Source organism: Lissotriton helveticus, chromosome 12 (assembly GCF_964261635.1).
Source record: "Lissotriton helveticus chromosome 12, aLisHel1.1, whole genome shotgun sequence".
NCBI lineage: Eukaryota > Metazoa > Chordata > Amphibia > Caudata > Salamandridae > Lissotriton > Lissotriton helveticus.
The window spans coordinates 274,489,076-274,515,989 of NC_136073.1; the positions used below are offsets into that span (position 1 = coordinate 274,489,076).

At 44.4% G+C, this 26,914-nt stretch overlaps 1 protein-coding gene across 1 annotated transcript in view; it reads left to right on the plus strand.

Moving 5' to 3' along the window:
• Positions 1-26,914, plus strand: part of AP1G1 (adaptor related protein complex 1 subunit gamma 1) — an 803,442-nt gene that overhangs the window by 125,202 nt on the left and 651,326 nt on the right. Inside the window, exon 4 of the mRNA XM_078671300.1 lies at positions 22,274-22,398. Coding sequence (XP_078527426.1) covers positions 22,274-22,398 — 125 coding nt within the window. The remainder of the gene's footprint in view (positions 1-22,273; positions 22,399-26,914) is intronic.

A 26,914-nucleotide genomic window follows, 5' to 3' on the forward strand; every position in this document is an offset into this window, starting at 1 on the left:
CGTGTGAGATGGTGCTCTGGCATGAGCTGAGCCTGTCTGCGGCTTTCGGGATCCATCCCTTAGCCGTTTCCATGATATCGCATACCATGTACTCTTAAGTGCATTATAATCCTCGCGGTTATATGCCAACTCTGGTATCGCTTTATCAAAACATGTCGAGTAAGGTGTCATACGAATTGGAATACTAACCCCTCGCCAATTCTGGCGACGGGGTTAGCATTCCACCCTTCTAGAGGGACACGACATGCATGTAACCTATAACCCGGTTAAAAGTCAGACAGAGCCTTAGCATCCACAAAATGGATGCTGCCACCGAGACACAAGTCTGCCCTCCTGCTGCTGGGAGTCCTCCCAGAGCAGGAGATAAGGACAAAGGGTTTCCTGCCAGGGGCGGTGCCAGCACCGTCCCAGACAGGGTTTTGTGTATTGTAGGTAGGCAGGGCTTTAGAGGAAGGTGACTGCACGTGGCACCCCGGTGCTCACTTTGCATAGGCTGGCTGGAACCAGTTCCAGGGTCACTCCAGACCCTGTGCTGGGGAAAAGCCCGCCAAGGAAGTGGGTGTAACCACCCCCCTCCTAGTCCCACCCATAGGGCAGGACTTAGTCGCGTGCCAGCCCCCTTTTACAGGATAAAGGTAGGAACTGGCCCCCTTCCAAATCAGATCATCTTTGAATCCTGAAACTACTTTCCACGAAAGGAACTCAAGACTTCTTCCTAAGATTTCTCCCTTGTGACTAAGGAGTAGTCACCCTGCATCCGCAGGCACCATCTTAAGAACACTGCGGTCTGCTGCAAGTCTCTCCTCCGGATCAAGACTGCCCAGCTCGACGAGAACCGGCTTCCCTGGCACCTCTGACCTCTACCTGCATCATCAGTCACGCTGAGATTCGTGGGTGTGACGAGACCTCGAGGGACCGGCCATCTTCAAGACTGCACGACTTCTTTCCCGCAAGCCCGCCGAGTAATTTCCTGGTGAGTGCTTTGGGGTCCGAGAAGCCCCGACCCTGAGCAGCTCCAGCACCGAAGAGCAGCCCCCCAGCATCTCCACGATCTGCGTGGGGCCCTTCTGCTTTTTGCTGCTCACCGCGTTGTTTGGCTACTGCCCGCTGGCTTGTGGCCTTCTGAACGACGCCCGACGACATTTCTGCTGCTGGTCTGGTTGCTCCAGGCTGGCCCGTGCTCCCTTCCAAAAGAGGAGCACCCCGGACCCTCCTGGTCCACTCAAGACGCCATTTTGAGTCCACCGCGTGGGCTTGAATTAGCCAAGGCTTGTTGCCCAATCCTGGGTAACTTCGACGCCGACAGCTTCATCCATCGTGGGACAGCTCGCCTCTCCATCCTGGTCGCCGACAACGCCTCCTGGTCCGTGAGATCTGCAGAGCCAGCGTCGCCCACTCACCTAGTCGAGGTGACTTCGCCCGGTGCCATCCTGGTGCCCACTTAATCACTGGCTAGTGATTCAAGAACTTGGTCCCCTCTGCTTTCAGGTTTCTTCTTCCTTGATCCAGGCTTGGATCCATCGAACTTTTCTTCACTGGTCGCCTGCCAGCAACTTCCTTCTTCCAGGCTCCTGGTCCGGCAACGAGATCCCCGACGTCTTTTCAGACCTATGCAGCTGCAGCCCCTGGGCTAGGTAACTTCGGCACTTCGGTGTCCCAGCATAGCCTCACTATCCTAGGGTCAGGATCCACTGTCGTTTTCTTCCTACCAGGTCGGGTTTGCCCGTGAACACTAACTTTGCCTTTACTAGCTCCCATAGACTTTGTCCCGCATCCCGCGTGAGAGTGCACACTCTGCACCCGAGTCCCCTAGGCCTCCTAGAAGTAATCTAACGATTCTATAGTCAAGTCCTAGCGAGTCCAAAGCCTATTAGTACTGTACTTACCTGCTAGTAATTTCGCATTCCACTTTTAAAGTATATGGTTTTTCGTGCCCCTCGGGCATTTGTGTATAACGTGCTAACTTAAGTATTTTCGTAAGAGTTTTGTTGTGTGCCTAGCACCCTGTCCTCATAAAGAGTACAGGGTTGTTGTGATTCTAATAAATACACTGTTTATTTTCATAACACTTGTGTGGTGTCCTTTCACTGGGTGTTCAAGGGGTAATGTGATGGTAAAACAGCTGGCTTAACACGCCCTCTAGAGTCTTAGCCTTAGACTGCTCGTATCCATGCTACTAGGATAGCTGGTCTATAAGGTTGACTTACAACCAATCATCAATAAGGGTTGTTTGGACTGATATATAGTGATCACTAGAATAGTGAACACTGCACATCAGGCCAACTTCTCACAAGTCCGAACTACAAAAGCCATGTCCTTCCCAGAACGGAAACAAGCATCCGAGGACCGGCCCGGTTTCGAGGTAACACCTCATCAGCCCGGCTAGCTTGATTCCAGTGGTGTGGAGTGCCTGGGACTCACGTCTGAGCATCCCCAGTACACTTAGAGCGGTAATTGCAAACACAACAGTGATGGACAGAATGTGGATCAATGTCACACATTCACCCCAGTCCAAAGATCTGGGCCCAAATCCATCGTTTTTCCACTCCACACCACCCTGGGTTAGACAATGGCGATATGCAAATCAGCGCTGACCCTGTGCCCCATGGGAACAGTCCAGTCCGAACTACAAAAGCCATGTCCTTCCCAGAACGGAAACAAGCATCCGAGGACCGGCCCGGTTTCGAGGTAACACCTCATCGGCCCGGCTAGCTTGATTCCAGTGGTGTGGAGTGCCTGGGACTCACGTCTGAGCATCCCCAGTACACTTAGAGCGGTAATTGCAAACACAACAGTGATGGACAGAATGTGGATCAATGTCACACATTCACCCCAGTCCAAAGATCTGGGCCCAAATCCATCGTTTTTCCACTCCACACCACCCTGGGTTAGACAATGGCGATATGCAAATCAGCGCTGACCCTGTGCCCCATGGGAACAGTCCAGTCCGAACTACAAAAGCCATGTCCTTCCCAGAACGGAAACAAGCATCCGAGGACCGGCCCGGTTTCGAGGTAACACCTCTCATCAGCCCGGCTAGCTTGATTCCAGTGGTGTGGAGTGCCTGGGACTCACGTCTGAGCATCCCCAGTACACTTAGAGCGGTAATTGCAAACACAACAGTGATGGACAGAATGTGGATCAATGTCACACATTCACCCCAGTCCAAAGATCTGGGCCCAAATCCATCGTTTTTCCACTCCACACCACCCTGGGTTAGACAATGTCGATATGCAAATCAGCGCTGACCCTGTGCCCCATGGGAACAGTCCAGTCCGAACTACAAAAGCCATGTCCTTCCCAGAACGGAAACAAGCATCCGAGGACCGGCCTGGTTTCGAGGTAACACCTCTCATCAGCCCGGCTAGCTTGATTCCAGTGGTGTGGAGTGCCTGGGACTCACGTCTGAGCATCCCCAGTACACTTAGAGCGGTAATTGCAAACACAACAGTGATGGACAGAATGTGGATCAATGTCACACATTCACCCCAGTCCAAAGATCTGGGCCCAAATCCATCGTTTTTCCACTCCACACCACCCTGGGTTAGACAATGGCGATATGCAAATCAGCGCTGACCCTGTGCCCCATGGGTCCAGTCCGAACTACAAAAGCCATGTAATATTTGTTAGTCACCCCTACGGCTGGCCTAACAGCCCTAAGGTAGGGCACTGAATATTACATGTTCCAGATATGCCCCTGTGCGGGTTAGTTCGATTACTGCCAGTACAAGTGACCAGGAAAGCCAATTTAAAACATATGCTGGGCACTGGTGAAAACGAGTTCCCCAGCAAGATGATGGCTTCACTGAAAATAGGGCTGTCTGGTATCGAACATCTATTATTGGTAAACCCACACTGATGCCAGTGTTAGATTTACCAATATGTGCACCCAGAGGGCACCTTAAAGGTGCTCCCTGAAAATCTACCAGCCTCTGGTGTACTTGCTGACTGGTTTCTGTCAGCGTGCCACTGAGACGCAGTTCCGACTTAAAGGGTGATGGCATTTGCTCTTAAGAGACCCAAACAAAATCCTGTCCGATAAGAGGGTGCAACATCCTCTCCCACAGGATGACCTGCTGATTAGCCTCCTTCGGGGCCGGCGAGCCTCAAAGTTGTCACCTTTGGAATGTGATTCTGGTTCCCCTCAAAGGAGAGGAAGCCACCTTCCCTGTCCAGAGCCCAGCTTGGCACCTGGACATGTTTGGAAAATTAGCTAGTCAGGTAGGTGTGCCTCCTACAGGCTAGTGCCACCCCTAAGGTGGGCTACTGTGAGGTGGGAAAGATTTTAAGAAGTAGCTATCTTTGTGATGGCGTACTTCGAATTTCTGGGACCGTTATGCCCACTTCCCACAGGGGTCATTAGCCCATTGGCTACTACCCTACACCCCCCCTAATGCCACTAAATTCAGTATTTAGGGGAGTTCCTGGCACTAGGAAAGCAGATCCTGATGACCTGTGATAAAGGACATGAAGAGCCGCAGAAGACTGAAGAGAACACATTACTTGGCCCAGCCCTGTTGTCCTGCCTGCCTTTCTCGGGCAAACCTGTGCTATAGAGAACTTGTCCTCCAGCTGTGTCTGTCTCTCCAAAACCTGGGAGGACTGCCTGTCTTCGATAAAGATCAAGACCCCCTGAAGAACCGCGTCCTATAAATTGGTGTGGATATCCTTCTTGAGTCATTGGGTCATTTATTAATCATTGTGTGTATTTTGCAAATGTCTTGCACTCCTCTGTGTTAAGTCTAAAGCTGCTCAATCTCACTAACCTCAATAGAGCACTTTGGGATTGCTTAGCAAGAGACCTGTCCACTCCGAAAAGAACCCCTGGACTCTTTACCCTGTTTATAAACTTATTGATATATCCCTGTAGGAAGCTGGATTTATGTTGCAGTAACCCCACCACTTTTTTGCCAGAATACTGATGCACTTTGACTTGATGTGCCCTGGGTCCCTGCCAATCCGATTCCCCGGGCCTGTGTTCTTTCCCAAAACTGTACCTTGTACCACCAATTGGCACCTCTCTGGCCACATGTCAGTCCCTTGTAAGGGGTACCATGGGTACTGAATCAAATCAAATCAGCTTTATTTGATTTTAAGTCCTAGAATCATAAAAGCACAATAATAAAAAACAATTTAAAAAGAATACATTTTTCCCGCTTCAAAGGTAGTTTAAAATACAAAAGAAGCCATTCATATAAACATTTAAACCAAAATTAGAGGGATAAATAAATAATCCCTGTGCGGATTCAATCTTTCTATAAATACTACAATTCACATAACATTAAACAAATCAAGACTACATCAAAGCACAAAGACTGACAAGGTGTATAGACAAAAGGTTTTTATCAAAAAATAATTGAATCAATATATACAGTAAAACAAAGGTCTGATGGTCTATAAATGATAAAGATATATAACACAACAGAACCTAAGAACACCTATCCAATACAGTACAATAAATGATACAAAAGGAAGAGGTGAAGGTCGACGTTTCGGTCTCTTTAAAAAATGCTTTCTGAGACCATCTTCAGGACTGGAGTCAATAAAAACTGTATAATGACCAACCGTAACCTTAATTTAGGTCAGGGACAGTGAAGTTAATTCAAGAAGACGAGCATCAAAGCGATTATGGATCTCAAAGTCTTAAGTAGACTGACGGGGCTGAGCAGACTAGGATGTCCTGCATTTATATGTTTCTTTATCCAAAACAAAGTTAGGATCAATTATGCACGTACTACGATGAATTAATCTTCCTGTAGCACGTGTCAGATCTAGCACAGTGTGATTTTGGGCTAGAGAAACACCCGTCTCGAAGTGAGCGCAGGTCTCCGTTTTAATGCGTGCCTTAACGTTTCTCAGTTCCAGAGTCAGATTCACTTCAAACTTGATAGTGATCGGGACACGTTTTTTGATTAACGCGGATCCAAACCAAACGTCTTCTATGGGTCAGCGAAGTAGACCGTAGTACGTGCATAATTGATCCTAACTTTGTTTTGGATAAAGAAACATATAAATGCAGGACATCCTAGTCTGCTCAGCCCCGTCAGTCTACTTAAGACTTTGAGATCCATAATCGCTTTGATGCTCGTCTTCTTGAATTAACTTCACTGTCCCTGACCTAAATTAAGGTTACGGTTGGTCATTATACAGTTTTTATTGACTCCAGTCCTGAAGATGGTCTCAGAAAGCATTTTTTAAAGAGACCGAAACGTCGACCTTCACCTCTTCCTTTTGTATCATTTATTGTACTGTATTGGATAGGTGTTCTTAGGTTCTGTTGTGTTATATATCTTTATCATTTATAGACCATCAGACCTTTGTTTTACTGTATATATTGATTCAATTATTTTTTGATAAAAACCTTTTGTCTATACACCTTGTCAGTCTTTGTGCTTTGATGTAGTCTTGATTTGTTTAATGTTATGTGAATTGTAGTATTTATAGAAAGATTGAATCCGCACAGGGATTATTTATTTATCCCTCTAATTTTGGTTTAAATGACTTAAGTTGATGTAAACAAATTCCCTTGAAGGCACTCTTACCCTTCTATCATTATCTCCCAAGCCCTCAAGGGTATTCTGGGTCGCTCACTGTGTGTATTCCTATTCATATTAACAAGCAGTAATACTTTATTTTAAAAGATTATCCATTAACAAAAATAAAAATACGCAATCACCAAAACTTTATAATAGTATCGCATGATGTTACGAAACCTTATAACTAGTTTTAAAAAAAGCCGACACAGCCAGGATTGTATATTCATTGTCCAGCATTTGCAGTCTTAAAAAAGCTATTTCATATTGCTTCAAATTCCAGCTTTATTGTATGGGCAGCAAAAACTTTTTCTTGGGAACAACATAATATTTACAAAATAAAGTGCAGTGCATCGTAGTTAATCTAGAAGTTTCATCGCATGGGCATAATGGGTGGAGTATTGTCCAGTCATTAATATCAGGAAATGTAACCATCCTGTAAAAGGAGCCATAGCGAAAACGGGACAAAAGCATGCGTGTGAAGCCACTCTCTACACATATTAAGTAGGGTTGTAAACCTGTACAAGTGGACATCAGCTGATTTACCCTGACCGATTTTTTTCTCTTTCTCGGTGAGCCACTGCTTATTTTCCAAGTAGTTCATACAGTGTGTCTTGAGGGATTTTCTAGGAACACTTTCCAGGCTACTAGGATGAGGAAAGTATTCTGGGTAACCAATCTCACTTGACAGATTTTTTTATATAGTGAAAAATGCACTCAGAGGGCATCTTTGAGATGCCCTCTGAAGAACGACCAGCCTCGGGTGGGTTCCCTGACTGGTACAGACCAGCCTGCCACCACGAGAAATGTTTCTGGACCCCTGGGGTGGGAGCCTTCGCTCCCTGAGCCCAGAAACAAAGCCTTTCCTCGGTGGAGTTGTTCCCACCTCCCTCAGGCCAGGAAAAGCCGTCTGTGGCAGGGGAGCTTCAAAGGCCTTGCAGCCTTTGTAATGCGACCCAGAGCCTCTCCTGCTATCAGGAGCAGGCCCTCTTCCTGTCTCTCTTTCTTTTCGGCGGGAAGACAGACGGGAAAGATTAGCCAGACCAAAAGGTGGGCCCACTTCTGCCAACCCCAACCCTCAGGTGGGGGGAGGTAAGGTGAAGCCCACTCTTCAGTTCCCGCCATCTTGCTGTTGGCAGGCATTCCCCAATGGGGATTAGGGATTAGGGATTATGCTCATTTTCCCACGTGGGGTGAGCACACCAAGGGCTACTGACCTCAAGACCCTAAAACGCCCCCTAAAGACAGTATTTAGGGGGCCGCCCTGAACCAAGAAGACAGATTCCCACAGCCTACGCAGGACGAAAGAAGACACCCAGTAGAGGAGAATGCAGAGAACAACTGACTTGGCCCCAGCCCTACTGGCCCGTCTGCAGTTTTCAGAGATCCTGCCCCAAAAGTTGCCTTGTCCTGCAGCCAGCGACCTCTATAACTCCTGAGAGGACTGACTGCTTTCAACAAAGACCAGATCTCCTGTGAATAACAGCTCTGTTAAAAAGAATCTCCAAAGCAAAACACTGAGCCTGCTGAGGACAAAGAAACCGACACCTGTTGCCGAAGGCCCGAGTTCGGGTGGCACACCGGTTTCAATGAGGTCCCCCAGCACTCCTGAGTCCGAGTTCACTGTGGGTTGACCCCTCCAGGACTCCCCGATGTCACCTGCAGCCTCTGCAGGGAGATCCCTCAACCCTCCCTCCTCCCCCCCCAACCGCGAGTAGCCCTGTAAGGTGAAATCTGACCTCAAAAGTCACCCCTGCATTCAGCTGCCCTGGACAGAAGAACCATAGGTGCACCTACATTCCCGAGCCCTCCAACTTACTTGCCCAGCTGTTGGTTCCTCCCTGAGGTCTACCTGGACCGAGCCTGCAGCTAAAAACCTAAAACGAAAATCCCCATTGAAAAGAGAGCACCCAACGCCAAAACTGCACCTTGTACCCGGGCGCCGCTGCGGGTGCTAAACTGGATCCCCCTTTGTTCTGAGCCCAGGATCTTTGCTCCCATAACCCAGTGGCTCGTAAGCAGCCACCAACCAGAGTGAGTAAAGCTATTTGATTGGCTGTCATACGACCAGGAAGTTATGAAAGACGAAAGTTTAACTGATAACTGTGGTCTGGCTAAGTTTAAGGACATACCATGTAATTAAAGAAAGGTGGTGTCTTTAGTTCAGCATTTCTGGTCAGCAATGGAGAGCAGCGGACTTCTGCACCAGATTCTCAGCCTTAGCCTCGTCCCAGCGTTGGAAATGCTACCATCTGTCTCAACTCTGCTTCACTCTGCTCGTTCCCTGGTGAGACTTTGTTGCCTACAGCATTAGCAAACATTGGAGAATAGTTAGCCGGCTCGATATCAGGAAGTATGTGCAGATAAAATAAATGACTTGTTCTTTCTAGTGGCTCGTGTGCCTCTCAACCTGCTAAATACCTGCCCCCCCCCGCCCTCTGTTGCTCCCCTGTGGGCTTCTGTCTCTCGTATGCTTTTCTTATCGTGCTCCGCTTTACTCTTTTCCATAGAGGTGATGCTTTTATTACCCACTCTCCCCATTGCTTCACCAGACGTCGACTCTACCCGGAAAGAGTTTGTAGTATCATCCGTTTCCGATACATAGAGTGCATCTAAAGCAGCATCGATTTATTTCTCCCCACCCCGCGTACTGTAGTTCAGCACAATGCGTCTCGCATTAGCAAGAGTATAACCTATTGGCATTGTAAATGACAATGCCTTAGACTTAGGTTCTAAAAACCAAAACATAAATTTACAATGCCAATAGCTCAAACTCATGTAAATACGAGACCTATTGCAGTGCAAATGCTTGTTAGAGCTTTGTTCAGAGGCAGATTTAAAAAAGCAAACCAACAACATGATGTACGGTCAGCCTACGACCAGCCATAAAGCTTACTAATAAAACTGTCACAGAAAAAACGGACAACTGTAAACAGCACTGCGTTAAATAAGAACTCCACATACTGTATCTAACAGTAATACAACTATTGAAATAGAACGATCCGGAAAGAAACTTTCCATACATACCACACAATGAACTTTCTGCTACAGAAATATCACTGACTTGACACCGATATCTAGGCCGAGGATCAACTGCACCTAGTGTGCACAGTCATAGCAATCACCAAAGATGTCCACTAGAAAGGAAAAACAAAAAAATAAATCCCACTCAAGACATATTAGATATCTTGCAAAAATCCACACTTGAATTTGAAAAGCAATAAAACATAATTATACTGAAATTATTACACAATTTAAAAAGTCTAGAGGTTAATGATGCAAATTTTAAATAACTTTACAAAAAAAGTTTACCAAACACATGCAACTATACAAACTGTAGTTCTACCAAAGCCAAAACCGCAAGCAGGATGCACCACAAAGATATGCAAAAGCTTTGCACTACAATAAAAAGAAAAATACAGGGGTGTGGAAATTTTTCAAAAATCTACTTGGCCAGGGGACAAAATGTTACATAAATCTACTTCTCCTGGGAAGGTAACTGCCTGCCCCGCCTACTCCATAAATTACTAAGGTAGGTCTGCACAGAGAGAACCTGCACTGCAATCAGTGCAACATACTGAGCAATATATATTTCAAATGCAAATCCAATTATGCAGTGCATGGTCGTGCACTCTCAAATGCAACTGTTGCACTGAGTGGTTGTACAGCATGCGTGCAGATGTGTCAGTGTGCACTGCAACCAATTTGCTACTAGTGCGCATGTAACACATTTTCACAAGTTGAGAAAAAGTGCAGACTGGTAATGGACTACATTTCTTGAAGTGTTTTTGGCACAGACCTGACTGTCGAAATATGAAGCTGTAGGACAGAAGGGTGTTCTTCATCATAGGGCCAACTCATAGCTGTCCATCTTCAAAAATACTCCGATGTGATGTTCTGATAAACTTGTGGATGGGAATAACTACCCTTCTTGGCAGAGCTTATGAATGGTTCGTGGGGCAGCAAAATCACCTAGCAGATGTGCTGTGGCTCACTGAGGCAGTATCTACAAGTACAAATACGCAACCGGCAGTAATGGGCAGTTAGATCAATCCCTCCTTTTACACTTCTATGTGGTGTTTATATTATTGTGCACTCACTGCTACATCTCCACATTCTCCCACACAAAAAGCAGATGCAGCACAGGCACTAGCAGTACAGGGTTCTCTCATGCATATAGTAGGCAGCAGCAGAGTAAGCTACCCTAACATGAAGAGGTGCAGCTTAGCAACTTATGTTCAAGTTTGTCTCCCTCAGATATGTAGGACATGTAGCAGCTGTGAAATCTTCACACGCCCAAAGCTGGAAAGCAAGCACTAGTCTCACAGCAAAGGGAAGAAGTGTTACGTTGAAAAGACAGTAAATCTAGAAGTGGAGAGCAGAGCATAATTGAGATGGGGGGCTAGTGAGTAACTGCAACTACTCAGCATTTCATGTCACACCTGGCAATGACACCTAGGCTCAGTCCCAGTAGAGTTGGAAACACTGTTCTGGCCTCTTGGATAGTCCAATGCTATCTGGCGAATGAAGTTTGTTTATTCTGTTGCGGATTTAGAAATCCAATAACAGTTGAGCAAACACCCAAAAGCACCACAAATTGTATTTTCTCTAGTGACATATCAGGTGTGGTAGATTAGTGGACTAATGCATCGATTGTAGGGCCCTGGGTTTGACCTCATTGTCACAGGTTCACATCCCACAGGGTTCACTTAGCCTTTCATCCTTCTGAGGTCGATATAATTAGGACCATTGAGTTGGGTAACAATAAACATCTATTATTCAGCACAAAATTACCCCTCTGGGTAAATGTGTGTTTTACAAATGCAAGTTATATTATCAAGCCAGGGCACAGGCCTAAACACCGAGGCACTTTCCATGCACCTCTTGCAATGATGGTGGTAGAGTCTGAGTTCAAGATGCAGGATTCTTTCCTTTCACCTTAAAAAAAGGGAAAGCTTCAGAGTCTGCTTCGTCTGTGAAAGGAAAGCACCGTGCTTGTCATGTGAGCGTTTATTTTTTGCTGATTGTTTATATAGCGCGATCACAACTCAAAGGTATTGGATCGCTTCTCATGAGCACCGGTTACAATACACAAGATCATGTTAAAATTTTTTTTTTTAGGCCAGAACAGATTAAGTGACATGCCCAGAATCACAGCATGTTTTAGCAATGCTGAGACTCAGACCTGGTCCCCAAGGTTCAAAGTCGGCAGCTCTGGCTGTAACAGGGGAGTCAGGAGGGGGGTGGGTATGTGTGTGGTCTTTGTGTGAAGGGCATAGGGATGGTGGTTGGTAAAATGATGGGGCAGCCCCACTCTCTCTTCGTAATAGGGGACTCTTTCCTCCCTTCACCCACTCTGGAGTCTGTGACAGGAGGCCCTGGCCCTACCTCTTCTCCTGCCCTGCTCTCCAAACCTCATGGCAGCAAGTCCTGAAGGCTGTATTCAGAGGGCAGTGAGAGTGCAGGGGTGGTAGCAGGAACAGCTTGCGAGGCTGGAAAAGGTGCTGACTGCTCAGTGGTTGAATTGCATTAAACAATGTATAGGAACTGTGATGCTGCATGAAACGGGGGAAGCCGGGTTAGTGAGTCTGGGGACGGGGTCAAAGCAGTGGCTAAAAACCCCAAAATATTTTCTAACTTTTTATGGTCTTTCACCTTCAGGTAAACTACATGTATAATAATGGACAGCTTTAATTGAAGTGAAAGTTATGTTAATCAGTGGAACACTATGAAACCTTTATTAGTTCATGCACTGACCAACCGATGAACATTTAGCACAGCAGGCAGGAATCTCTCTCACAGACCATCCTAGGCACAGGCACCCACATGAGCAGACTGCACATGCATCCCTGTGCACAGGTGGCTGTGCAAGTTTCGCTGTAGGCTTCTGATGCTAGCCACAGGCATCCATCCTGCAGGCCACTGAACTCCACCAGAGACAACATCAAACTGTCAAAAGAGCCGGGCAAACCTTTGAGTGGCTATGGTTGAGGTGGAGGCTGTGAGATGCAAATGGGTCTCTGCTGAAGGTGGGTCTGGCCACCGGAAGTGGAAGGGGCAATGAAACGGCTCTGTATCCACAGGGGCCTGTCCTGGAGGCTTTGATGCCACCTAGTGGTGACACTGAACCAGTGACAATGAGGGGTTATGACCCTGATATCCCCTGAAAAACATTTTTTAGTCCGAATAAAAAATAATGCGGATGGGAGAGTTCAGGCATCGAGTGGGGTTTTGGGCTTGGCATGAGCTTCAGGGGTGGCAATAGGGGGGAGGACAACAGTCTAAACATTCTTCATGTACTTCTAACCTACCCAAGCATTGATGGCTCTTTGTCTAAATAGAGCTCGAGAAAATCTGATCACATCACAGGCTACTGTGATGCTTACTGATTACAGCCTCCATTCCCGATAGGATAGCCAATGAGGTCGAAGGTCTGCTGCAGTGATCAGTTTGTAACATACGTGCCATAGATTGTTACAAGTATGGTAGTTTGGTGGGCTTTTGAGCCTGCTACGACATATAATGTAGAGACACCTGCATTTCCCCAGCTCCGATCCTAGTGAGTTAGATCAGCAGGCTGAGTCTTTTCTTCTGTGATCTGTTTACAATGTGCCTTTCTCAGGCTCCAAAGCTAGTATGCTAGTTTGAAGGGTTGATTAACCTGTTGGAGAGGGGTAAAGGGAAAAGGGGAGGTGGAGAGGAGAGGGCAAGGGGGAGAAAATGGAACAATAGACTGCATGTGAGCCTGTATTAGTGCAAGGAAGCGTGGAGTCGTTGGTATCTTTACTGCATGTTTAGTAGTTGATACAGTCTAACTCCCTGGAGCAACGGGGGGGATTACAGAGAACATTTTTATAACAGCAGGAACACCCTAACTTGAGGTGCTTTAGCAGGATCCGATTGGTGTGCATGGAGTATGTGAAGTGTGCGAGGACTAGTAGTGAGGAATTACTAGGTAGTGCACTTGTGCAGTTCGTTTTGATATTTTTCACTTTTTTTATGACCCACAGTCTGAGCAACAGGGAGAGAGAGAATCATTTTAGAGCAGAATTACACCTGGTAAAACCAGAATATAACCAAGGGGTACAGGTTCCAAGACTGAAGGGAGTACATTTAACTATGATGAAGTAACGGAGTTCAGCTGCTGCAAGTTGTCTTGTGACTCACATGCAGGATATTCTGTGCCAGGTGAGTGTTGGGGGAATTGCCCAATTTTCAATGCTATAAAAATTAATTTTACCAGTTCCGTTGTAGCTTGTTAAAACAGCCAATTATCACAAAAGACGTTAGAGCACTAGTTGGAAATCCTTTTCTTTGTGGTCTCCTGGAAGAAAGCAGACAATGGGGTCCTCCGAACACGCAACATGTAATGTGCAAAATGGGGAGGGTGCCAGGCGTCCTCTTGATTGGACTGATGTGGTTTGATCCATACAAGTCAACCAGTTAAACTGCAAGTAATGAGCTGTGAGAATCATCTTAGGAGGGGGCTTTGAGGCGGAAGAGACGGGGCTGAGGCGCTTGCAGAACGTGGCTGCATGCGCACTCACGATCCTCACGAGCCAAGCAGTCCTTTCAAAATGTGCTTACACAGGCGCATGGTCCCAAAAAATAGCAGGAAAGAGAGCATGAAATGTTGGTGTGTGAGAGAAAAATAAGGCGAGGGAGAGAGAATGAGACGGGTAGTGTTAACTCTGTCACATTGTGTGCGAAGTGAGCCGCGCACTCTATTAGCCCACCAATGAATGAGTGTCTGAGCTATGTGACTGATTCGGGACACTGGAATTTCAACATCTCTTTGCCTTTATATATATATTATATAACAGCATACAGAGGCTCACTGTCACAAGGTCAATTCTCATACCGGCAAAAAGTAGATTGCTTCGATGAAGGCACTGTGCCGGTTAACGGTTTGTAACTTCTGTCCCTAAAGGAAATAAATACAAATTGCCTATCCGCCCCAACAGTTTTAAAATCCACCAGCTGTCACAGACAATACGAGGTAAAACAAACATATTGCTCTAATGCTAACGTGTGGTGAGGCTGAGATACTGAGTGCGGGAATTTTAAATGTTTACGACCCAGTACAATTCTTTAATGGCAAATTTAATATAATATGCATAGTTGCATAGCTGAGCTCCACTTAAAGAATAGTTCGCTCCAAACCCCAAGTTAGCACGCTCTGTTTTCTCTAGTGGAATCTGAACTGGGCACTAGCGTAATGCCGCGTTATTTTGACTTCTATCAGCTGAGCTCTCCGCAGGATGTTTGCATTTCTTTTTCCCTTTGCGAGCCAAGAGGATAAAGTGAACTGTATTCCTACGACCCAGATGCCGCAAGTTCATTTTGCATTAGCCTGGTAACATTAATGCTACACTTTCTTCTCACCTCGTTCTACAGGTCGCGCCCCAGCATGAGCTATTTGTGCTACCCTCATGTGTTAAAATGGAAACAGCTTCCTCGTGGTTCTCTGCACGTCCAACCCATTGATTATAAGAAAGCGAGACACCATATTGCTGAGACTGCCGATTGTTGAGACTGAAGCTTCAGACCTCCAGGCAATCACTGGCTACAGCCAGTCATGGGCTGCTAGCCAATCAGAGGCCTTAAAAGCATATTCGGCCTTTCTGATTGGTTGTGAGTCCCAAAGTGCGCAAAGCCTGTATTTTATGTACGCGATTTAATGTCTACTTGTCCATCGGACAAAAAAAAAAATATATACATGCCAAGAGTAACCATCCGGCACACTTAATCCGCAGCATTCCCTACGGGGAAATGCTGCGCATTCGACGTATTTGTAGCACGGAAGATCAGTGCACATTGGTGCAACAACAAAGTAAGGCCGTTTTTTAGCCAGGGGTTACTCTCTGAGTCTAATAGATTTAGCCATCAGCAAAGTTAATGCCATGTCAAGAGAGAAAGCTTTGCAACCCAGGAAAACATCCAATATGGAAATTGACAACGCTAACCAACCGGTGAGACTGGTAGTAACCTTCAATCGCCAGTTTTAGGCTCTTAGGAAGATTGTCACTAAAAACTGGAATCTGATTAGTTCCGATCCAGTGATTGGTCATCTCATGCCAGGAAGACCTGACATTTCCTGTAGAAAATCCTATTCACTGGGTGACGCGTTGGTCAAATCCAGTCCTGAGGTGGTTACTTCGATACCATGGTATAAAGCCATCAATGGTTTAAAAAAATGTTCGGTTTGCAAAGCCTGCAAACATGGTGTCAGTGTGACTAAATACTTAACACCGTTTTCAGATGTCCCACGTTTGATTACTAAACAATTGACATGTAAGACCGAGTTCACAGTGTATGTGCTGGAGTGTCCCTGTGCCCTGCGATATGTCGGTAGCACGAAGTTGCAGGTGCACAAGAGGATACTCCAGCACATTAGGGCCATCAACACTGATGATTCCACCTATCCGGTGGCTCGGCATTTCAAGGAACATCACAACAAACAAAGTCACCTACTGAAATACTTTGCTATTGACTCAGTCCCACCCCTACGTAGAGGTGGAAACCGTGAAGCTATTTTGAGAGCCCTCGAAACACAGTACATCCTGGATCTCGATACCAAGGCTCCTTGTGGCCTTAACACTAGTGTGGATTTTTATACCCACTTGTAAGTGTCAGGTAGTTTCAATCAGTTTTTCCTTTTTTACATCTATAATAACAGCTAAATTCTTGGGATTACAAGCACCACCAGAAATTGGGGATGGCTTGTTTTTCAAAATGTAACTGAAACAGAACTGTTTATGCGGGTTTCCCCCACTTGAAAATGAATTTTGAATCACTAATCCAATACACTCCCATTATCCATCCAGGGAGGGATTTTTTTTAATCTTTAGCCATTATTATTTGTCAACACTGCTCATGACACCATTTACTTTATTTTTGGTGCTTGCGGTTGATCCATTTACACTTGTGTAAATTTTGATTAGTATTCAGCACTGTATGCCACAGATGATCAGGTCGACAAAATTATTTGACATGACATGCTATACCAACCCACTTGGGTAATATCAATGCTTCAATCATCACAACATGGGTGTGAAAATTAATTAATGGTGAGAAAAATTGGGATAATTGAACATTGTGACAATTCCCCAAATAGACTTTAGATTATTATATTTTAGAGAGGGAAACACCTATTAATCTTGATTTCTCTCTTTTTCGTTTTCTCCCTAATTTTGCACATTCTTATACATACTCATTCGATGTGATGCGATATTGTTTGTAGATGTTGTCTGGAATTTTTTCATTTCAAATATCCGGTCTACTTGTTGCACACATGTGATCTATTGTGGGGGTTTTACAAAACGAGCATTTTTTTAAAATGGTAAAAACATTAGTGATAAAATTAGTTGCAAGAATTGCTCATGTTTTCTATGTCTACTACCAGGAATCTGTGATGAACCAATCATTTGTTTCCGCAAGCATGCACTAGCACTTTAAAAATGGGTTGCCCCATCCCTAGCGTCATGTGACCAATGCCTCTAGGTAGGCCGAAACGTTATGCGGGTGGCGATGCATTTTATTTGAATAAACACATCTTTTTTCACCTGATGGCTGGGTCGGCTTTCGTTTCTGCTGGATCGGTGGTGCCATGAGTTACTGGGGAGTGCCGGTTCGTGTGTGTGTGTGTGTGTGTGTGTGTGTGTGTGTGTATATATATATATATATATATATATATATGTATATGTATATATATATATATATATATATATATATATATATATATATATATATATATATATATATATATATATATATATATATATATATATATATATATATATATATATATATAACCATAGGTTTCACACCAGTTATAGTTAGGTGGAAATTTTAGTTGGACTCACTATAACTTGCACGTGCAATGCACTGCTGATGACGTCACATGTCACTGACCATGTCATGAGTGATGTAATATCACTCATGACATCGCTCATGACAACATCCTTGTGACAAAGTGGCAGACCGCCTATCAGCATAAAATAACCTTTGACACACACATTCAAAAATAGAAACTAACATTTTCTTAAAAAAGGAGAAACCAATTACAACAACTTATTAGGTAATTCCAACATCTACATACACATCCACTCATTCACCAACAGTTCTATATAGTCACTCAGGCATGTACTTACTCATCATATGTACTCCTACACCTATACATCCTGTTACACACTAATACTCATCCATATAGTTACTCACACACAAATTCACACATGCAAATAAACTATCAAAAAACCATTTACTTGATTATACTGCTATATACACACCACTACACATACTTCTACAGAAATGGAAACATATTTACTCTCTTAAACAATCAATTATAAAAACACATACTCACTAACCCACCCATACACACAATCATCCACCCATACAGTCTTGCAGCTTAGGAGTGGACAGCTCAAACGCTACCAAACCGCATCATCACATTGCCCATGAGGAAGGAGCGCACAGCTCAGAAACGCGTCGGGCACACAAGAAAAATGACGGTTGTTTGTTCATCACCGTAATGAAAATAAAAGAGGGACATGCACCCAACTGCTGTCGAGTGATCTCCTATTGCAGAGCCTTTGTATGAAAAAATTACTTACACGACAGCTTCGTCATGGGGAGGGCACCACCTTCGGAAAGGAGAAGGGAGTCGCTGGAGGAAGGGGCTGTCTGAATCGGGACTTCCCAAGGCGGAAAACGGCACAGCAGATTCAGACACAAACGGAGGTGAGAAGACTAACCGGGGCACACTCAAAGTGCTTTATACATCACAGGGATTCCGGATTTTTCCACTGTGATCTTGGACAATTAAATGTGAGTGCGGGACCCACTGAGGGTGTAACAATGAATGAGCAAAAACTACATGTCCCAGCATTCAATGAGGCTACTAAGCCTAAACACCTGACGCTGTATCTACAAAAGGCAGCTTAGGAGTGGACAGCTCAAACGCTACCAAACCGCATCATCACATTGCCCATGAGGAAGGAGCGCACAGCTCAGAAACGCGTCGGTCACACAAGAAAAATGATGGTTGTTTGTTCATCACCGTAATGAAAATAAAAGAGGAACATGCACCCAACTGCTGTCGAGTGATCTCCTATTGCAGAGCCTTTGTATAAAAAAAATAATATATATATATATATATATATATATATATACTGAAAAAACCATAGGTTTCACACCAGTTATAGTTAGGTGGAAATTTTACTCGCATAAAACCATTGAAATTCCCACGTTATAGTTAGTTGGACTCACTATAACTTGCACGTGCACAACTTGACAAAGCCCCAAGGCGAAACGCGTCGTTGCTGTTGGTTCTCTCATTAAATCTTTGTGGAACCTCCCCTGTGTGTGCTACTTTCCTTGAGGATTGATTTTCCTGGAATTTTGGAGCGTATATATATATATATATATAATTTCTATGGCAAAATGAAACCCCTCATTTTGTCCTTTTCAAATTAAATGTAAGTGTGACAACTTTATTCCAATCAAGATGACTTCAGGTGTGCCATACTTTTGTCATAAGTAAGACTGTTAGCGTTCTATTTGTTCTTTAGAACACTCTGGGACATTCTGTCATTGGGCTATAGCTGGGCTACATCTGGCTGATATTTGGGCTACATTTGGGCTCGTTTGTCTCTGGAGGCCATCTTGGGAGACTGCATATCAGAATTTTTTAAATGAAATATAAGAGGATTTGAGAAGTCACTCAAAATGTGCCCTAATTTTTCTTTCTTCAGCACTAATCATAATTTCTATGGCAAAATGAACCCCCTCATTTTGTTCCTTTGCAAATGAAATGTTTTAAGTGTTAACACTTTATTCCAATCAAGATGTCTTCAGGTGTGCCATACTTTTGTCATAAGTAAGACTGTTAGCGCTCTAGTTGTTCTGTAGAACACTCTGGGACATTCTGCCATTGGGCTATAGTTCGGCTACATCTGGCTGATATTTGGGCTACATTTGGGCTCGTTTGTCTCTGGAGGCCATCTTGGGAGACTGCATATCAGAATTTTTTAAATGAAATATAAGAGGATTTGAGAAGTCACTCAAAATGTGCCCTAATTTTTCTTTCTTCAGCACTAATCATAATTTCTATGGCAAAATGAACCCCCTCATTTTGTTCCTTTGCAAATGAAATGTTTTAAGTGTTAACACTTTATTCCAATCAAGATGTCTTCAGGTGTGCCATACTTTTGTCATAAGTAAGACTGTTAGCGCTCTAGTTGTTCTGTAGAACACTCTGGGACATTCTGCCATTGGGCTATAGTTCGGCTACATCTGGCTGATATTTGGGCTACATTTGTTGTTTTTTTTGTCTCTGGTGGCCATCTTTGGGCTACATTGGGCTACATTTGGACTCTAACATATATATTTAGCCCAATATATATTTTTTCGAAGTTAATTTTTGTAAAAACCACTAGAGCATATATCTTGAGACATAGCAAAGGCACATCGGGGTACCAGTCCCTACAATTTTGCCAAGTTTGGTGGAAATCCATTCAGCCGTTCGGGCTAAAAGTGAGTCCAACCGCCCTATGGAAATAACATGGGGAAAACACGTTTTGGGACCCCCCTTTTATCTCGACCCCCGCTTGACGGATCCCCCCGAAACTTTCCGGGAAGGAGCGGAGCGCAGCGAGGCAAAGTTAAGGAAAATTACAGGCAGATTCCTCATTCGGCGCCAAAGTTATTCCCAATAGAATGTTGCGGATTTCCTATGGAAAACGATCCTAACTATAACTACCTACTGGCGACCGCCAGTAGGAGATATGTATGTATATATATATATATATATATATATATATATATATATATATATATATATATATATATACACATACTCCAAAGCAAACAGGAGTGCATTCGAGATGAGGCCACACGAGTTTTCATAAGGTTCACTTTCTTTATTAAATGCTTGCAAGTAGGCACCTCTTCAAGAAAGAAGACATCATAGAAATCCTTCGCCAGACGCGTTTCAGGGTTTAACCTTTCTTCAGTGGCGTGATAACGATCTGAGCGCTGCAGTGCACATTCAATTTACACACCTGCCACAGTGGGCGTGGTTAGATAGCCTTCTGGGTGTTGTAGTGCTTTCAATAATCCCTAGTGGGTGCGCTGTCATCGTTAATAAAATCATAATGTTGATGTGAAAAGTCTTGGAGGGAACCTGCCCCGCTTTGTAACAGTCAATAGGAACCAGAGCGGACATCAACCTGCACTGGCATCCGCTTCAAATCGTCCCGATTCTGACGCACCCAATGGCGCAGCCACAGGTCCGCCAACCTTATGAAAACTCATGTAGCCTCATCTCGAATGGACTCCTGTTTGCGTTGGGGAGATATATATATATATATATATATATATATATATATATATATATATATATATACGCTCCAAAATTCCAGGAAAATCAATCCTCAAGGAAAGTAGCACACACAGGGGAGGTTCCACAAAGATTTAATGAGAGAACCAACAGCAACGACGCGTTTCGCCTTGGGGCTTTGTCAAGTTGTGCACAACTTGACAAAGCCCCAAGGCGAAACGCGTCGTTGCTGTTGGTTCTCTCATTAAATCTTTGTGGAACCTCCCCTGTGTGTGCTACTTTCCTTGAGGATTGATTTTCCTGGAATTTTGGAGCGTATTTAAACACGGGCACACCCCCGTTTTTGTGTGCACCCACTCGTGAGTGCAACTAGTTGGTGTTTTGAAGTTTTTTTATATATATATATATATATATATATATATATATATAATTTCTATGGCAATATATATATATGTTCACTGAAAAAACCATAGGTTTCACACCAGTTATAGTTAGGAATTATAATTTAAAAAACCTATTAAATTCACTGAAAAAACCATAGGTTTCACACCAGTTATAGTTAGGTGGAAATTTTACTTGCATAAAACCATTGAAATTCCCACTTTATAGTTAGTTGGACTCACTATAACTTGCGCGTGCAATGCACTGCTGATGACGTCACATATTACATCACTCATGACATGGTCAGTGACATCACTCATGACATCACTGATGACATCTCAAATGACATCACTGATGACATCATCCAGTGAATGTGTATCTTTCTGAAAAATAAATATTTTTTATATATGTATATCTAAAGGTTGATGGAAGAATAAATGGGTAAATAAATGTCTAAATGGATTTTTTTTGTGTAAAATTGATTGGTTAACTGACTTATTAAATGTATCTTAGTGAATACATATATTAGCGAGTAATGTTTAAATATTTAAACATCTGTATCTGTGTCTCACTTTGTGTATAAGTGGCTGCATGGGTTGGTGAGTAGCTACATGAGTGTGTATATGGGTTATTAGTTGTTTTTTAGAGTATCAGTGTCATATATATATATATTCTCCAACGCAAACAGGAGTCCATTCGAGATGAGGCCACACAAGTTTTCATAAGGTTGTTGGACCTGTGGCTGCGCCATTGATGTGATCAAGACCGGGGAGACCCGGTTGAAATGCGTAATTTTGGGGAAAATGGAGCAATATACGCACTTGATGAAAATCGTAACCTGAGTGGTGGTCCGTTCCTGTGAGCATCGCTTATAAAGTGTTGCAGCATTTTGGTGTGGACAGGACTTGGTGGTATATATATATATATATGTGTGCATGTATATTTGAACATGCATCTGGTATTGCCAATTGGAAGCCCTGTTCATGCATTTGCAAAAATGAATTTTTCTATTCTTTTACAGTTGGAATGCCTCAAGCTTATTGCCTCACAGAAGTTCACAGATAAACGAATTGGGTACCTGGGTGCAATGCTTCTTCTGGATGAGAGGCAAGATGTCCATCTGCTCATGACCAATTGCATTAAGAAGTAAGTATTGTGTTATTGGCAAAAGGTTGCAGTACAGGGCTCTTGAGCAGCATCTTTTGCAGCTCATTGCTTTAGCAGTGCTGCTTTGGTGGAATTAAGTGTGCGGGTGAGCCCTTTGGAAGCTGTGGAATGGCGCTGTCCATCATAACTTTGGGGAGAGCTATGAGGCATACAAAGTGAGTATCATAAAAAAATAGTGTGTTTGTAGAGTACCAGTTACCAGATTTAGATTCTGTTTGTCCACTTCAGCTTTTCTATGCAGCAAAGAGGCACTATGGCCAAGTGGATTGTAGGGTCATCTGTAATTGGGTTGCTTGAAAGGATCTATGTTTGTGGCTTATTTGAGAAGTATTGTGGTGGCCTGCATGATAAATAGATGTGTGAATTTATATTCTGGCATGTAGCCAGAGTCGCAAGAGATAGCTTTAAGCCTCAGGCCTGTGCTTTTTTAGGGGCTAGCTCTCCTGGTGCCTAATTCATGTACTAATTATTGTTCTTTGTATTTATTTTAACGCAAGACTGCCTGTTTATTATGATGGGGCAGCTAAACAATTTCCTACCACTAGATTGTGCCAGATGCTGTAGCTGCCTTTTTATAAAAAATATTTCCTAGCAATAAAGTAGTTATGAGAACTCATCCAAAATGTTAAGGTAAAGTAGTTTGATATTCACTTTAAACTAACCATTAAGTTAATGACGTTTTTTAAGAACCCTTCTACTCCAGCAGGAAGATCTCTCCAGATTTTACTACTGGGCATGTTATGCAGAGTTTTAAAATTCTACCTTTTAAAATTCTACCTGAACAAATCTAAAGCCATACGCACGTCCAAGCAATTGTTTGTGAATCATGGCCCGATACTTACTGGTTTAGCTTCATCTTAACATGGACTGGGCCACACCAGTTGTTTTGAGCTAAGCCCTGCAAAAACTTTGGACTGGCCAGTTTGTAGCTGATTTTAGTTATGGATTGTAGCGAAAGGGAGTGTGATAGAATTATTTGTACTTATTTGGCAACATCCTCTTTGGTTGGAGCAGTGGAATTTGAAAGTGTGGTTTATTTGAGAGGTGTTTTGGTGTAATGCTTGATGACCTTGATGGACTCTACTTGTGTTGCTCCCCCAGTTCTTCCCCCTGACCCTTTTCATCTGGGTTGGTGTTAAGCGCCAAGATACTCCCTGGAGTGGTAGCTGCGCTATAAAAATGCACTTTACATTACATTACATTACATTGCTGCGATCCTTTTGCATTTCTTAGGCATGTTATGAAGTAAAGAACTCTGAGATAATTTTGCATGTGGTCGTTTTTAAGTCTGCATTGATCACATATCTGTTGCCTGAACAATTGAGCGAAAGTTTTTTGCTTCCGCTGAATATCAATCTTCTGGCCCAGAGGGGAGATACACACAGAGCCATTATTTTGAAGAATATTGATCTCTTGCGTCGTAATGGATATGCTTTAAGATTGTCCGTGGTGGATTGGTCCAATTATTGTTTGAAAATTATTCGAGAGAAAATGGAGGCTTTTGAACAATGCCTTGACGAAAAAAAGGCAGCAGAGGAGCTCATCCAAGCGTTCGACCTTATAAAAAAGGGCATCGGCGAAGGGCTGATTGTCACACAGAGCAACACTAGGACATCCAACCCTGGTTCGTATGATGCAACATGTACTAAAACACACAGAATGCTAAAACTTGCCCTAGCTAGAAAGCCACGACAGGCCTGGAGGTACGGTAATGTAGCGCCGCATATAATACGGCCATCAAGCAACGGACATAATTCTTAAAGGAGGATACTTGGAACAGCCTGTCCAAGAACAACACAATGTTCTGGCGTATTATTAATTCTCCATCTTAAAACCCTGCGGATTGCGCACGAGCTGAGCTAGCCATTACTGAGGCGACTTGGTTAGCTCATTTCTCAGACCTTAATTCCCCCACGAAAGACACTTCGATCCTACAGATCCCTGCACCTTCCTTTAGTGTGTCCCCCTCAACCTTACTTCCTATTCAAAGGAACTATCCGGTCTTCACTCTGGATGAAGTAGTAGCAGCACTGAAGCTTAGCAAATGCTGCAAAGACCGGGCCCGGATGGGATCCCTATTGACTTGTTTAAGTCAACATTGACCTGTGGGGCCCCATTATTACTCTGCTCTTCAGAGATTCCCGGGAGAAGGGTTTCTTGCACACTTGGCCCGAGTCCTTTACTGCCCCTATATACAACAAGCATTTGCAATGCAATAGGTCTCGCATTTTTACTTGACTTTGCGCTATTGACATTGCAAAAAACGATGCCTTTTAATGTTTTCGTTTTTAAAACCTAAATAAAAGGCATTGTCATTTACAATACCAATAGCTTAAACTCCCGTAAATGTGAGACCTATTGCATTGCAAATGCTTGTTCATAATTATTGGCTTCTCATTGAGCTAACAATTTGTTGTGTACCTCCTTTCTCACAGTATGCTTTTCATGGTAGCTTAACAATAATATAAAGTGTGTTTAGACGGGAAGGTGAGATATAACTGTTGATGAGCAGAACATTAACAGGATGTAAACCAACACTTGAAGTACAAAAATACATAGCTCTTAATGTTACTGCGGTGCTGCATGGCGCCGAGATCGACAAGCGTGCAGCATTTGGGCTGTGGTTGTGGATTTTTCCACCTCCGCCCAGATATCACGCGCCTCCTGCTGCTCTCAGCTGTATCTTCTGCGGCCACGTGCTGCACTTTGTGGCTTCATCAGAGGAGTTCAGCTGAAAAGGGGCGGCCTCTGCTGCCTGTATATATCTCTCTGTCAGATCTACGAGTCTCATCAGGGTCCGGAGTCATCACCGACTTCACAGCCCCCCTGGAGGGAGCGGTGAGAGTGGAAACGGAGGGTGGTCCATGGCGATGGAAGGTGAGACCGGGGGATGGAAAGAGGCTTGTTCTGGTTGAACAGTGAAGGCCCACCCCGGGGGTAGAGCGAAAAAGGCTGGTACCGTTATTGGAAAAGCACAAAAATAGAGGAGTGGGATGGGAATGAAATGCTGTGAAAGAGAGGTGTGTACGAGCACTGCAGGGGAGCTAAAGGGGAGGCATATTCTAGGGGAGGATGGGATGTTTAAAGTACTCTCTATGGCCCGGTGTGAACCCCGGCATCTTGACAGACCGGTGTCCGCCCCTCTTTCCGGGACACCAGTCCTGCGGTCTGCTGATGGGAAGGGACCCACTCCTCTCTACACCCACGTCACACCCTGGCCCCAACTCTGCTCCGTTCACAAGCAGGTACCCAAAGGTTTCCAACCCTGATAAACTGGTTTCTTGTATGCCAATGCCATACGAATGGCAGATTGCAAGCGATATGAGTGCCAGTTATTAGTAGCACTACGCATGTGGGTTGGAGGTCAGTGCAGAGTAGTAGGTTTTCCAGGTAATAGCGGTTTCAGCAAAATCGAGTTTTTTGTTGTTGTTTTTTTAAAGACAGCCTTCAAACCTGTACAATTAAAACCTTGAATACAAAGTGTGCCAGCCCTCCCTCCCCCGACCTCTTATAAGACCCTTTTTGGCCTCACCTCCTGACGCCATTGGTAATAAGCTGGGTGGAGTGGGCGCTCTCAACCTACCGTGGCCGTTTAGTGGGGAGGGGGGAAATACAATCAAGTCCAGTAGGGGAGCACCACTGTGATGCAGTTTCATTCTATGTCGACTAGCAGGTGATGTGGCCAACTGCAGAGGGCGAAAGAGTGCATATTGGCGCTATGTGAAATGATAATGCTTAAAAGAAGCGTCCCTGTCAAGATCACCTTGTATTTTCATCCTGACCAGGCAGTCTATGTGCGGACATAGAGGAGGAGTACCACCTGAGGAAACGTAGCAAGCAGCTGTGCTCTGTCCTCCGGTTAGCGTTGGAGCGTGTGCCCAATGGAATCCTGTTGTTTTTGAAAGGGGGGGTGAAATTATTACTTCTATCAATCTCTCTCTCTCTCTCTCTCTCGCTGGTTAATTATCCATGGTACAGGAGACGTGTTCTGGTGGCTTGGTGTCTGGGATTGAAAACAGGATACCTGGTTTGAAATGCCAACTCCCCACTTTAGTTAGAACAAGACTGAGAGCAAGTAGCAGCCGTGGCAGAAGTGTCATGTGACACGGCATGGCCTGATGGAGTGAGAGGGGAGAAGTGCAGGCCTAGGGAGCTTGGGAGCAAGCAGCAGGTGCGGCAGAAGTGTCATGTAACACGGCATGGCCTGATGGAGTGAGAGGGGAGGAGTGCAGTCCTAGGGAGCTCGGGAGCGAGCAGCCGCCGGCTGGCAGTCTGTGCGCCCCTGCTCAAGGAATGTGAGGTATGCAGCAGGCACCTGGCCGTGCTGGTGCTCGCTCCCGAGCTCCCTAGGCCAGGGGAGAGAAAAGGCGGGCATGCACCCGCCTTTGGCCAATTTCTTGCTGTCTTTATTGGAAAGACTCACGAAGAGGGCAATAGAGTGTGATTAAAAAAAAAAAGCACACGCGTGTGGTGCGAGTTGGAAGTCCTTACTAGA